Source organism: Haliotis cracherodii, unplaced genomic scaffold (genome assembly GCF_022045235.1).
Source record: "Haliotis cracherodii isolate W230 unplaced genomic scaffold, xgHalCrac1.p SCAF_3, whole genome shotgun sequence".
Classification (NCBI taxonomy): domain Eukaryota; kingdom Metazoa; phylum Mollusca; class Gastropoda; order Lepetellida; family Haliotidae; genus Haliotis; species Haliotis cracherodii.
Genome location: NW_027266286.1, coordinates 41,796,582 through 41,810,204, shown reverse-complemented (window position 1 = coordinate 41,810,204; position 13,623 = coordinate 41,796,582). Strand labels below are relative to the sequence as shown.

Genomic DNA, 13,623 nt, shown 5'->3' with positions numbered 1-13,623 from the left:
TGATTGTGTGTGACATGGTTGTGTGTGTGTGACATGGTTGATTGTGTGTGACGTGGTTGATTGTGCGTGACGTGGTTGATTGTGTGTGACGTGGTTGATTGTGTGTGACGTGGTTGTGTGTGTGACATGGTTGATTGTGTGTGACCTGGTTGATTGTATGTGACCTGGTTGATTGTATGTGACATGGTTGATTGTGTGTGACATGGTTGATTGTGTGTGACGTGGTTGATTGTGTGTGACATGGTTGTGTGTGTGTGACATGGTTGATTGTGTGTGATGTGGTTGATTGTGCGTGACGTGGTTGATTGTGGGGTGGGTTATCTCAACTCTCCTGTCACCTCAAGTATTATTTCAGCCAGCTCAATCATCGTCTCTTGTTGTCTCGTACTTTCAAACATCTTAGTCATCTTTTTATGTCAAGTTTTGCGAATACCCAAGATCACTGATTTGCTGAATCATTCTTTTTCCTTGACTTGTGGGGTGTTTTGGGATAACATAGTAATGCCTTGGGTTTCTCCATCAGGAGACTTGGAGAGTGGTCCGGTTCTCATCCAGGAGACAGATGACAAGTGCATGTACGAGTTTGAATGGCACACTGCTGCAGCTTGTGTATTGTCAAAGAAGAAAGGATCTAACTGTAAAGTCTTTGACGATGATGCAGGTAGGATTTCACTGACTTAAAGAGATCTTGAAGAACTCTGTATTGACAAAGGTGCACAAGCAGCCCAGTTATCTAAGGCTCCACAATTTGCCATGCAGAGTTGCATACCTTTGACATGCAAGGATCATGGGTTAAGTCCTAGATTGTGATCTTTGGTTTGTCAGTCATGGGTTTCACCCAAGTGAAAACGGACCTGCATTAATTTGAGCTTTCCTGACGCATGACGCTGACAGGCTGTCATGTGACTGAAATACTGTTCAAAGCAGCGTTAAACAAGGTTCTTTGGCTGATTGCCAGCCATTGTGCGTCAGTGGCATAGAGTGTTGCTGACTGTGGCTTAAACAACGCGCACTCACTCTGAATCTAAGTTTGTTAAAAGTCTTTTTGCAATAACCAGGACAGATTATGTTGTGAATTTTGATAGGAGTATAAATTAAAAGATATTTTGTTTGGTGGATTTGACAGTATTTGCTGAGATAAGTCCTAATTGCAGATGTGATATTCTGCTGTTGCTAGGTTACAGTTTTGACCTGTCCCGTCTCAAGAAGCCAGACGGGAAGTACTACAAGGTCTCCGACAGCAGCCACCAGTATGACTTCTTCCTGAATGTTTGCGGCGCCGTCACTGGCTCCAAATGTGACACAGGACACACCAACACGGCCGTGTGTCAAGTCAACAAAGCTGATGATAGGTACTTGTACTTCAGTCTCCTAGATAGCATGGTCTTTTGTCATTGTTGCATCTCCATGGAGATTCCTGGTCAGAATGAGTTCCAACGAATCCATGTTTTTCATGAGAGCCAGAGTTTTTCAAAGGATTGGGTTGTTGCAGTGTGTGGCATGGTTGATTGTGTGTGACATGGTTGATTGTGTGTGACATGGTTGATTGTGTGTGATGTGGTTGTGTGTGACATGGTTGATTGTGTGTGACATGGTTGATTGTGTGTGACATGGTTGATTGTGTGTGACATGGTTGATTGTGTGTGACGTGGTTGATTATGTGTGACATGGTTGATTGTGTGTGACGTAGTTGATTGTGTGTGACTTGGTTGATTGTGTGTGACGTGGTTGATTGTGTGTGACGTGGTTGATTGTGTGTGACATGGTTGATTGTGTGTGACCTGGTTGATTGTGTGTGACATGGTTGATTGTGTGTGATGTGGTTGATTGTGTGTGACATGGTTGATTATGTGTGATGTGGTTGATTGTGTGTGACATGGTTGATTGTGTGTGACGTGGTTGATTGTGTGTGACATGGTTGATTGTGTGTGACGTGGTTGATTGTGTGTGCCGTGGTTGATTGTGTGTGCCGTGGTTTATTGTGTGTGACATGGTTGATTTTGTGTGACATGGTTTATTATGTGTGATGGTTGATTGTGTGTGACGTGGTTGATTGTGTGTGACATTGTTGATTGTGTGTGATGTGGTTCTGTGTGACGTGGTTATTGTATGTGACGTGGTTGATTGTGTGTGACATGGTTGATTGTGTGTGACATGGTTGATTGTGTGTGATGTGGTTGATTGTGTGTGACATGGTTGATTGTGTGTGACATGGTTGATTGTGTGTGACGTGGTTGATTGTGTGTGATATGGTTGATTGTATGTGACATGGTTGATTGTGTGTGACGTGGTTGATTGTGTGTGACATGGTTGATTTTTATGACATTTTTGATTGTGTGACATGGTTGATTAGATTATAATGCAGGACAATCTCTGACTGTAAATCTCCATCCCTCCCCCCAATCTGGAGGAAACGTTAATGGATGAGGTGATCAGGTGACTTTGTTGATGATGTGTTGATCGATTGGTTCAACTGACGTGGGTGTTGCTCATGTCAATCACTGGTTTATCTGGTCAAGACTCTATTGTTTACATGCCGCCTCATACAGCTGGAATATTGGTTTGTGTGCATTGAACTACAAAGGAACAAACCACTTTTTGACAAGATCATGGAGGCAAGGAGAATATGTTCAGCTCTTGAGGATGAAATATGCTTCTAAGGCCTGACCAATCTGAGTACTTGCTGAAGGCAGGTGAGGGAATAAATGGACATAAAGATCTCTTTTTAAATAAAATGCAGCAGTTTGGGGTTCATATTTTAGGTGGGGAAAATTTCTATCCTTTCGCTGGAGGGAGAGGTAATAACCACAGTTAAAAGGTGGATGTAACTGTAGATTATGACAACAGGTTACTGGTCATGATAGTTTCCTGTTACAGAATGTTTTCTTGTTGAAAGATGGTGACAAAGTGGCTGTCAAACAAGGAATTAATGGGTCTGGTCTTATGATAGAACACTGTTTGTGTGCTAATTTTGTTTGTTTTGTTTGTTTGGTTATTGTCAGCAATATTCCCGCTATATGACGGCGGTCTGTAAGTAATCAAATCTGGACCAGACAATCCAGTGATTAACATCATGGACATCGATCCACGCGATTGGGATAATATGACATGCATCCATATAGTCAGCGAGCCTGACCACCCGATCCCATTAGTTTCCTCTTACGACCAGCGTAGTTGCACGGTGCAGAGAGCATGGGTTGATGAAGACCTATTCAACCCCTGATCTTCAAGGATTGCTAATTTTGTGGAAAAAAGGGATACAATATTTGGTGTTCACGTACTTCTCTTAATGTGCAGCAGTAGCCTGTCGATGAAGTCGTGGGTCAATGAATATATCCATCCCCTAAACCTATAAATTTAAGAGAGAGAAGATGTGTCCCAACATGTGTACAATGTGTGAAGCCCATTTCTGGTGTCCCCCGCAGTGATATTGCTGGAATATTGATAAAAGCAGCGTAAAACCATACTCACTCACTCACTTGTGTAGTGACCTGCATGCATCATAATGCAAGTGTGTGTACATGTGTGCATGCAAGTGTGTGTGCCTGTGTGCTTGTACTAGTCCTTGTTTTATCCCCTAATGCCGAGTTCCATGTACCATACAGGGTAATAACAAGTAGCATCTTTGGACGATTTTGGTAAGATGTGGCCAGGGATCGAAGCCCCGAAGCAGTTACTGCATCCACTCAACCATTGAGGTGGTCCTCATGCAGGGACAAGAAGTAGTTGCCTTGAAATGTTTTGCATCACAGAAATACAGAAGTTACGGACTCCATGTATATGTTGTCTCTTAACTAAAACTTAATCTATCCCTCCTTGACACAGCATCTACCACAAGACTGGGGAACCCAACGGTGACGTCACATACTTCGACGGCATGATCAACCTCACCTACAGTAACGGCGACAACTACAACAACGCTGGCCATACCCCCAGACAGACTGAGATTGCCTTCCTGTGTGACTCCACGAAGGGAGAGGGCAGTCCGGAGTTTGTCGGCGAGTCCAACTACACATACACCTTCAAGTGGTACACAGCCTACGCCTGTCCCGCCCAGCCGATCGAGTGTGTGTACGAGGACAAGGTCAACAATAAACAGTATGACTTGTCCAGGTGAGGCGTGTTTGCATCTTATTTGTCAAGACCACATTTTATTTTCAATTAAAAGCTTAAGAACAAAACAATTCTGTAACACTCCAACACTGTACTATACTTGCAGATTGTCTATGTCGGAGACCAAAGACAACTGGATGGTGGTCGGGGATAACACTGACACTTCACGCAGATTCTACATAAATGTGTGCAGGCCGGTCAACCCCGTGCATGTGGACAGTGGTCAGTCGTGCGGACCATTTGCTGCGGCTTGTGAGACCAAGGTCAAGGATGGCAAGGTAGGAAACAAGTTTGTAAAATGGAAATTATATTTGATATAAGGGTTGTTTTAACACTTTCTAGAATGTATTAAGCTTATTGGCTACCATGCATTGATATAAAAGACTAGTTTATTCCTATATCTTTTTGGAATTGTAATTATTCTAATGATTTTGAAATTAATGGTAGTAATAATAATAACCCTATATTGCAAATCCTTGAAACTAAAATCATAACATTGTTTTGCCTCTTGAGCTCATTATTTGATCAAACTTGCATCGTGCAGTTTACTTTGTATGGATGATGTGAAGCATATTTGTGGTCATGGTTGCTACAGGAAACTGTCGTGCACAGCAGCCTGGGCGAGGCACGAGTCGGTCCCACATCGGATGGAGACCACCCAGGTCAGCTGATGCTGAGGTACACAGGCGGAGACCAGTGTGTGGACCAAGCCGGGCACAACACAACAATGACCACAGTCATACACTTCAGCTGTGCCAAGGGCAAGGTGGTACGTACTGATGTTGATGAAGGCAGCTCTTACACCGGCTCCGATGCTAGAATGTCTCCACTGGTGGGCATGCAAACCCTCACTGTCCTCAGTATCTGATTCCTTTGGGGATTGGATGGCCAGCCCCTTGGCTGCTGAGCATATCTATTTCTTATATGAGATATTAACATTATGTACAGCCTCTTTAAGGATGTTAGTAAAAGGTACTCACTTTAAATATATTTACCAGTATTTAAATAATGACTCCTCCCTGAATAGAATCCGACCGCGGCAATGTCGGACAAATCCAATTTATGAACAGGGGGGGTACATTTGGTATTTCCCACATATTCTCCCAAGTTTCATGTCGATATTCTGTACCTTTTCTGCCAATACCAGTTGTCATATCTCTCCCACTTTTGGGTGTGATTGTTCGGCCATTGCATTCATCTGCGCTGTCTAGCTATGGGGAACAACTCACTACAGACACTTCCCTCTCAAAAATAACCTCGTCCAATTTACAAGGTCATCAAGTTGCGAGCACATGTTCGAATCTCCAGAAATGACGTCATGACAGAACAATGTTTTATCGTGAAATAAACCGTGCTTCAATCTTCATTTGTTTTTGCGATTTATTGTGTAGCTATCTTATATTGTGCATTAGTTGGCAGCAACATGGGGACTGTTTGGCTGTTACAAAAAAGTTTCCATTGAAACTGAGCGATTCCCCGGTTTCATGTTTATTCCTCTATAGTAAAGTACAAGTTTGATAAACGTCTTGTGCAACAGATTGGACACTAACCCCCTTCTTTTTTCAATGGACAGGTAAATTAAATCATTTTGATTTGAAAAATACCTTTGTTAGAAATACTTAAATGGCTTAATTCATTCCGACAGACAACCTCAAACCTATTCCCCTACCAACCTTTCTGCTCCTCCTTGTAGTCCTTTCACAACCCTGAGATAGAACTGTGACAACAGAGTTACAACTAAACCTAGACGTGTTGTTCACAACAACCACTCACCGTTGTGTTCTGTTCCCAGACAGGAGCCCCGCTTCCGTTCATCAAGTCCGGCCCTTGTGAGTACAGCACCATCTGGAGAACGGAGGCAGCGTGCCCCATCGATGATGTCGAGACCAACACCAGCACCTGCAGCATCAAGGATCCCAATTCCAATTTCATCTACAACCTGAAGCCTCTCATGAAGAAGGGAGACGGCTTTTATAAAGTCACCGCATTTGACAAGAGGACTTTCTTGGTTAGTAACATATATATGGTAGCATTGATTCCAATTTTTTTTAACAAGTCATTTGGGGATCAACAACTTATCTTGACATATTAAAATTTACATCGGCAAGTTAGGCAACACTTCATATATGAGATATAAGTCGCTATTAGAGGACCATTCCGTATTGTTAGGAAAAAAGTCTTAGGGTCACTTCCATTGTCAATTCCACCCTTTCTTTTATTTCTGTTCAGTATTTTATTATTTATTGAAGTGTGTTGGAAAATAGACGCTAAAACTAAATTTTAAAAATGATAAATGAATACATTAAGTTTATTTTTTTTACAAATTCCATGTCTTTGTTCATTATTATCATGATTATAGTTGTATTGTTACTTTGGAAAATGTCCACTAAAACTCCCCAGATATATTGAAGTATTTAGAAGATTGGAAACTTGAATTCAGATTAGTTTTTATGATTTCCATTTGTGTTTTCAGTTGAACATCTGCGGCAACGTGTCATCCTGCGACCTCCTCAAGCCAGACAACGTGAAGGCCTCGGTGTGCGAGGACCAGACCACCAGGAAGCCAGCCCTGGCCACGTCCAGCGGCTCACTGGACTTCTCAGATGATGGACAGTTGATGCTGACTTATGATGGGCGGAGGCTCAGTAATGGTTGGTACTACTGTAACATCTTCCGCAGAAGAATTAACTGACTGAAATGTTCAGTTCCACCCGTGCAGAACTAGGTTGTAATTTCTAGGCTCGATCGAAGGGCCACCAGTGGCTATTACGAGTTATGTCCCTTCTAAGTAGAGATAATTTATTGATAACTTCTTTTTTTTCTGTCAAGGCCAAGGCAAGGCTGCCAACGGTATAATGATATATACCGAAACATCGCATTTACAGTAAATAAAGAAGTTGTTATCTATAAGTTATCTAACCCGTGAAGATTCCGGGATAGAATAGGTCTTTAGCAACCCGTGCTTGCCGTAAAAGGTGACTATGCTTGTCGTAAAAGGCGACTAACGGGATCGGGCGGTCAGGCTCGTTGACTTGGTTGATACATGTTGTCGATCCCAATTGCGTGGATCGATGCTCATGATATTAATCACTGTATTGTCTGGTCCAGACTCGATTATTTACATATAGCTGGAATATTGCTGAGTGCGGCGTTAAACAACAAACCAACCAACCAAAATATAAGTTATCTCTACTTTGTCAACTGCTAAGTAATGCCTATCAAACAATTTATGTCCCTTCTATGTCCCTCCTATTGACCAATCAGATTCCACCTCTCATATCACTTGTATTAACTTCAAACAAAATGTTGTCATGACGATCTGATCGATAATCAAATTCAGTATTGTCATAAAACGGATCTTACTTCGTGAAGTGCATCAAATCATGTGAGCACCTTGCTTAAAAACATGAAAAGATTTGGAAAATATCTGTTGATGCCAAGTTGACGGTACACATGCTTTGTAAATCCTGCAATTGACCGTAATTTACACGTCAGTTTACGTTATGCGATTTTGATTGGACTATGCATAGACTCGTTAGTCAAGCCGAAGTGTATCTCCATAATTCCAGCCAAGTTTGGCAAGGGTGAAAACTGGACTTACATTGTCAGTTAACTCCCTTGCCTCGGGAAGATGCTGCTTTAGATACAGAGGACATAGAGGTGTCACCTGACCTGCATCCTGTGGGGATTCCGGGTTAGACTTGATCCCCACAAGCTATACCGGTCAAAAGAGGCTGATTAATGGATTGGTTGTCAGACTCTGTAACTGTTTTTTGCGTGTCATTTTTCCCTCACAGTAATTGTTCACGGCGATTTTATCATAGATAACATGAAACCTTGAATTGAGGATCACAGCGATTTTATCTCTAAGAATTGTGGTTAAACTAAACCACTACCCAAGCAATTGGGCTTCTCCATTTATTTGTGTAATATTCCGTGACTAATTGTCCATTCCTCTCCTCTGAAACCATGAAACCCATAGATAACGTGAAACCTTGAATTGAGGATCACGGCGATTTTATCTCTAAGAATTGTGGTTAAACTAAACCACTACCCAAACAATTAGGTTTCTCCATTTATTTGTGTAATATTCCGTGACTAATTGTCCATTCCTCGCCTCTGATACCATGAAACCCATAGATAACGTGAAACCTTGAATTGAGGATCACAGCTATTTTATCTCTGTGAATTGTGGTTAAACTAAACCACTACCCAAACAATTAGGTTCCTCCATTTGTTTGTGTAATAATCCGTGACTAATTGTTTCAATTAGCGCAAAACATAATGTTTAAAGAACTTCAAATGTGTGATATGTATAACAGTGTGCACAACCTGTTCGCTCACTCACCCACTCAATGTCTCACCTGAAATGCTATGAGTGGTTTCCTGTATAGTTCCCTGATTTCTTTCATGATATCATGACAAAGTATGTCACGTGTCACACAGACTTGAACAGCCTGAGTTTAGATTCTGCCATGGAAAGATCTTGAATATGGATTGTGTGCCTTGAAAAAACCTTGAATTTTGGTGACCGATCCATATTTCAAATAATGCTAAAATATTAGGCATCTCTTCATTCTGTCCATTCTGTTTTTGAAAAGTCAAAGAAAAACATTTGTATAATATATATTTATTGCCAGTGACCATGGCAATATCTCCCTTCTAATAATTGTCTGCTTGTGTTAGTGGTAAAAATGCCCAAATCTGTAACAAATTGAATGGAAACTCCTGCAGAATATAAAGTTTTCATGTACAAATGGTTACCTTGAATTGTTTGATATGAGCCCTGAAAAGGCCCAGAAAGTTGTTCTGAAATTCTGTACCCGGTGTGAATATATTACTGTTATTTTGATACAATTGTTTCTCTCCAGAACAACAAGTGCAGGTGAAGATTTCCTTCGTCTGTCGAAGAGATGCAGGTGATAATCCGACATTCGTACGCCAAGAAGACAACACGTATTATTTCAAGTTCGAGACCGCTCTGGCCTGTCCCCCACAACCTGTTGACTGCATGGCCATAGATAAACGTGGCAACGAGTATGACCTCACCGCCTTGGCCAAGACCTCGTCCAATTGGGTGGTGAGGGACACAAGGGAGGGCTACTCTAAGTTGAAATACTACATCAACGTGTGTCGCCCTATCAACCCAGTTGCAGGCTCAACTTGTCCTGGTAAGTGGGTGTTCACACATTCAGAGATGCCAACTATTATGAGTTTGGTGTAATAATTATGCTTTTGAGCCTAAAACTACGTTATTACGCTTATCCATCCCAAATTACAATTTTAGACATTTTTTTCACGAATTTTTTACATGTATAAAATATCAGAGAGAGGAAATTGTTAATGCACCAATCATGTGAAGCATTCTACAGAAAGCTAATTGCATGTACACCGATATTTCATAGGGAAACACCACATTGTTTTTCTGCAGTTAATATTGTCACATGATCAATTATATGAATGTGTGGAGCTTTGACCTCGTGTTTCAGCATGAATGCCGTGTTTTTGACACCAGTTTTTTATCGCCTCGCTAAGATGCCCCCAACCAACAGCTTGAATAAAATGCTTTCGTTAGTGATTTATGATCTATAATTACCATGATTACCAAATCTATTCAAAATATGTGGGTTTTTTTAATGTCACTTGATGTATGTCACTGATGAGGTTGGCATGCCGAGTACTTTATCGATGTTGATATCCACTTTTTTTATGTTTGGATAGATAGGTTTAGTCATATTTAACCATGCAGACGGAAGCGCAATCTTTTTTCCTGTTTATTTTAGCTTTATTGCCCTTTTTTTCAAAATAGTAGGCCTTGCGTGTGCGGCTATACTACTAGTGTCAGTGCATGTGTACCAATGCTTCACATATGTGTAGGCGCAATGAAAATGTCGAAGTGAAAACTACCATCATGGCAGGGTGCTCTTAACATTGATCTTTTTCACATGAACCTTTAGCATTTAGGACCCCACTGATTACTCCAAAGCTTCAATTAGGGTTGGCATCTCTGCACATTGGATGTACTTGCTTGCTCGTCTAACAAAAGGACTGGGTTATATTGTCAACAAGTTCTCAGGAGTCTTCAATGCAGCCTGACTTAGTGCTTATGCTAGACTGACTACTGTTTGATGCTGTCCTCCCCCCTCATCCCCATCCCTCCTGGCTGTGTTGCAGGTGGGCCTTTTGGAGGCTGTCAGTCCGGGGACAAGTCCTTCAGTCTGGGGTACGTCCAGTCCAAGCCTGTTGCCATGGACGACGGCTCCCTCGTGCTGCAGTACCGGGGAGGGACTCTGTGTCACAAGGGCACTGACAGGGAATCACATCGCAGCACCAGGATCAACTTCATCTGCTCACATGCAGAGGTAAAAATACTAACACCATAGAACATGCAGAAAACACTTCCAGAGTCACACTGGTCATAAGCGGTGTCTTTTGGGCTTAAAAAATAATAGAATTGGTTCTCAGTGGCATTATGAAACTATTGTGCAGGCAGGCGGTGTTTGTTTTTGTTTTTTTTGTTTTGTTTTTTGGGATGGGGGGGTGTTTGGAGGGGAATGGGTGTTCAAGCTTGTATGTGACAAAATTTTGTTTACAATAATATTCGGGGAAATCATGTTGTTCTTAAGTATTGTAGCATTTAACTGCCAGTGTTGTGTGTTTGAGAAGCGGAATATTTAAAGATTATTGATTTGTCTTGAAAATGGAAATTAAAACGAAACATGTGGCAGACTTTATGATGATGTGGGCGTTGTCTGAGAACCAAGACTATTATTTTTTTAGCCTGGGGATCAGGAAGAGTGTCTTTGGGAATTGGTTGATTGCATGTCATAGCTGGAATGTTGCAAAGTGTGGCTTTATCAACAGAAACAAAAACATCCAGTGTTAAAACATTCTTCACTTTTTGTTTTCTGAACTGGTTACTGAACAAGTTCAACTTGTACCAGATTTAGATTTGGCAGTCGTGCTTTGAAAAGGCATTGAATTTGAATATGTCTTGAACAATTTGAAAAGGACTTAAAATTGAATTTTTCAACCATTGTTAACTGATTTTGAATAGATATTACAATTATTTATTTCCCACCTAATGCGTGAAGAAACAATGTAGCAGAGGATAAGTCCTTAAAGCCCCATCTGCGGTAGTAACTACCGCACTCTAGTGGGCGGAGCTTATACAAGTGATCTGACAGGTCAATATGACGTCATGATAACACATACAATGGTGATCTGGTTACCGTATGGTTTTCAAAAAACTTCTCCTGACACTCAGTTGTGTGTACATTGTCAGTCGTTGTTCGAAACTAAAACACCGCCACCTTGCGGGCTATTTATAGTCAGGGTGGGGCTCTAACTCTGTTGATATTAAAATACTAGTGGAACAGTGGTGTGTGGACTTGACTATGGTAGTTTTAAATGGTGCAGTTGGATGTACATTTATAGCCATTCTGTCCAATTCCTGGGCCTTTCTCAGTAATCTGTGTGAACACACACATGGGTCTTATCTTTAGCCCTGAAATGTGATCATTACTTTGAAAAGGCCTTCAGACCTTCAGTTTTGTGGCCTAAGTTTTTGTGACTGATGTCATAACCCTTGGTGCTATAGCAGGAACCCAAGTGATTTCTGACGGAAAGAAATATTTAGATATGGATATATGACAACTGCATGAAGATTTTACACTGGTAAACATGGATGTGATGACTGAAACACTTCAGGTTTACATGATTGTTCACAACAATTGTGGATGTTAAGAATTATTTTCCGCGGTCACTTCTTCTTGAGGAGTTTGGTGTATGAGAAACTTAGTGTTACCATGGTTACTTATATTTCTGACTATCATCCTTTCAGAGTGATCCTGTGTTCATGGGAGAAACAGAGACGTGTGAATATTTGTTTGAATGGAACACTCCCAGTGCCTGCCCCCAACATGTGAGTAGATAGAATCTTCATCAGCTTTTCTGCAACTGCAGTTATTTCCATATAGCCTTTTTCTTGTATCCAAATTGTATGTAACTAATCAGTTGATGGGGTAATACATTCTACACACTAGGAGCATTGTGATAAACAAATGTACATGGTATTGTTGCTGCTGCTGCTGCTGCTGTTGTTATTTCTATAATACCTAGCATTTCAAGCTGACAACGATTCACTGATAAAGAGGAGCGTTTGCAATGTCAGTGAAACTGAAGTAACATCACTTCATCCTCGGCAGTGTTCCAAATTAAGGGGTTTCCTGGTGACCTTAAAGTTTGCGCCTATATGTTTGAATCTAGGGACTCCCTAAAGTTACAATTTAACCTTTGACATTAGGGCAATGTCAAGGACCCCTTAACAGTTAAAACTGCTTCTCATCCTCTTTCTGTCTCAGCAACATGGTGGGGATGTAATCTGAACTGTCTCTCTTGCAGAAAATAACTGGCAAGGACTGCAAGGTCACTGACCCTGTGTATAACTATCAGTTTGACCTTTCACACCTGCACCAATCAGCTGAGGATTACAAGGTGAAGGCCGGGGACTACACTTACCTCATCAATGTGTGCGGACAGCTGGTGTCTGGCACGGGGGCATGTGCCGGTGTGGGGGCGTGTCAGACTAAGGATTCAGATAAATCCTTCATTTTTGATGCAGGTAAGCAGGATCAGTCATTTCATTGTTTTAGGGTAAGGGTGGCCAAGTTGTCTCAAGGCTTTGGATACACTGTGCAGAGTTGCATCCCTTTGTCATGCCAGGATCCAGGCGGTCTCTGGCGACTCATTGTACCCCAACTGCATGGAACATTGCTCATAATATCAACCACTGTTTTGTATGGCCCAGACTCCGTTATGTACAGGGTGCTATGATTTAGCTGGATTATTGTTGACTGCATGCAATGATCCCTGGTTTGTCAGCATCATATCCGTGCTTGTGGGTTTCACCAGATTGGTAAATGTGTATGACCTGTATCATTTGGGGATATCTTTCCACGTAAATGTCACACTTTTGGTTTGATAGGTGGTAATGTGTTGTGTGACAAGGTGGTGTCACTTTCATGAGCTTGTTAGGCTGAGGAAACATTTTTTTCTCAAAAAAATAGTTTTGAACTTATATCTGTGTCATTAAACTTGTTTGAACTCTGACTTCTTTCTTTACAGGAAAGGCCAATAGTGATCTCGTATACAATGCAGGGGAGCTAACTCTCCGCTACACGGATGGCAAGTCAAACTGCCATCACAAGTACAACCGTACGACTATAATCACCTTCACCTGCGACCACACGAAGGATGGGAAGGAGGGGCCGAGGTATCTGCGGGAAGATGGAGACTGCACCTATCAGTTTGAGTGGCCGACTAGCTACGCATGCTCACCACACAAGGTGTCCGACTGTACGGCGACCGATCCCGAGGGCAACGTTTATGATTTGTCTTCTCTCACACGAACCAATGATAACTACATTGTTGATAAGGCATACAGGCAGAGGAAGTTTATACTGAATGTGTGCCAGACATTGGTTTACAAGAAAGGTAATAATTGTGTTG

General features: G+C 41.6%; 1 protein-coding gene across 1 annotated transcript in view; it reads left to right on the top strand.

The window, feature by feature from the left end:
* LOC139475881 (cation-independent mannose-6-phosphate receptor-like) overlaps nt 1-13,623 on the top strand; it is a 72,207-nt gene that overhangs the window by 19,357 nt on the left and 39,227 nt on the right. Inside the window, exons 11-22 of the mRNA XM_071259093.1 lie at nt 524-661; nt 1,178-1,352; nt 3,826-4,113; nt 4,220-4,391; nt 4,709-4,882; nt 5,906-6,121; nt 6,587-6,764; nt 8,985-9,284; nt 10,288-10,475; nt 11,957-12,037; nt 12,517-12,736; nt 13,240-13,608. Of these exons, the coding sequence (XP_071115194.1) occupies nt 524-661; nt 1,178-1,352; nt 3,826-4,113; nt 4,220-4,391; nt 4,709-4,882; nt 5,906-6,121; nt 6,587-6,764; nt 8,985-9,284; nt 10,288-10,475; nt 11,957-12,037; nt 12,517-12,736; nt 13,240-13,608 (2,499 nt within the window). The remainder of the gene's footprint in view (nt 1-523; nt 662-1,177; nt 1,353-3,825; nt 4,114-4,219; nt 4,392-4,708; nt 4,883-5,905; nt 6,122-6,586; nt 6,765-8,984; nt 9,285-10,287; nt 10,476-11,956; nt 12,038-12,516; nt 12,737-13,239; nt 13,609-13,623) is intronic.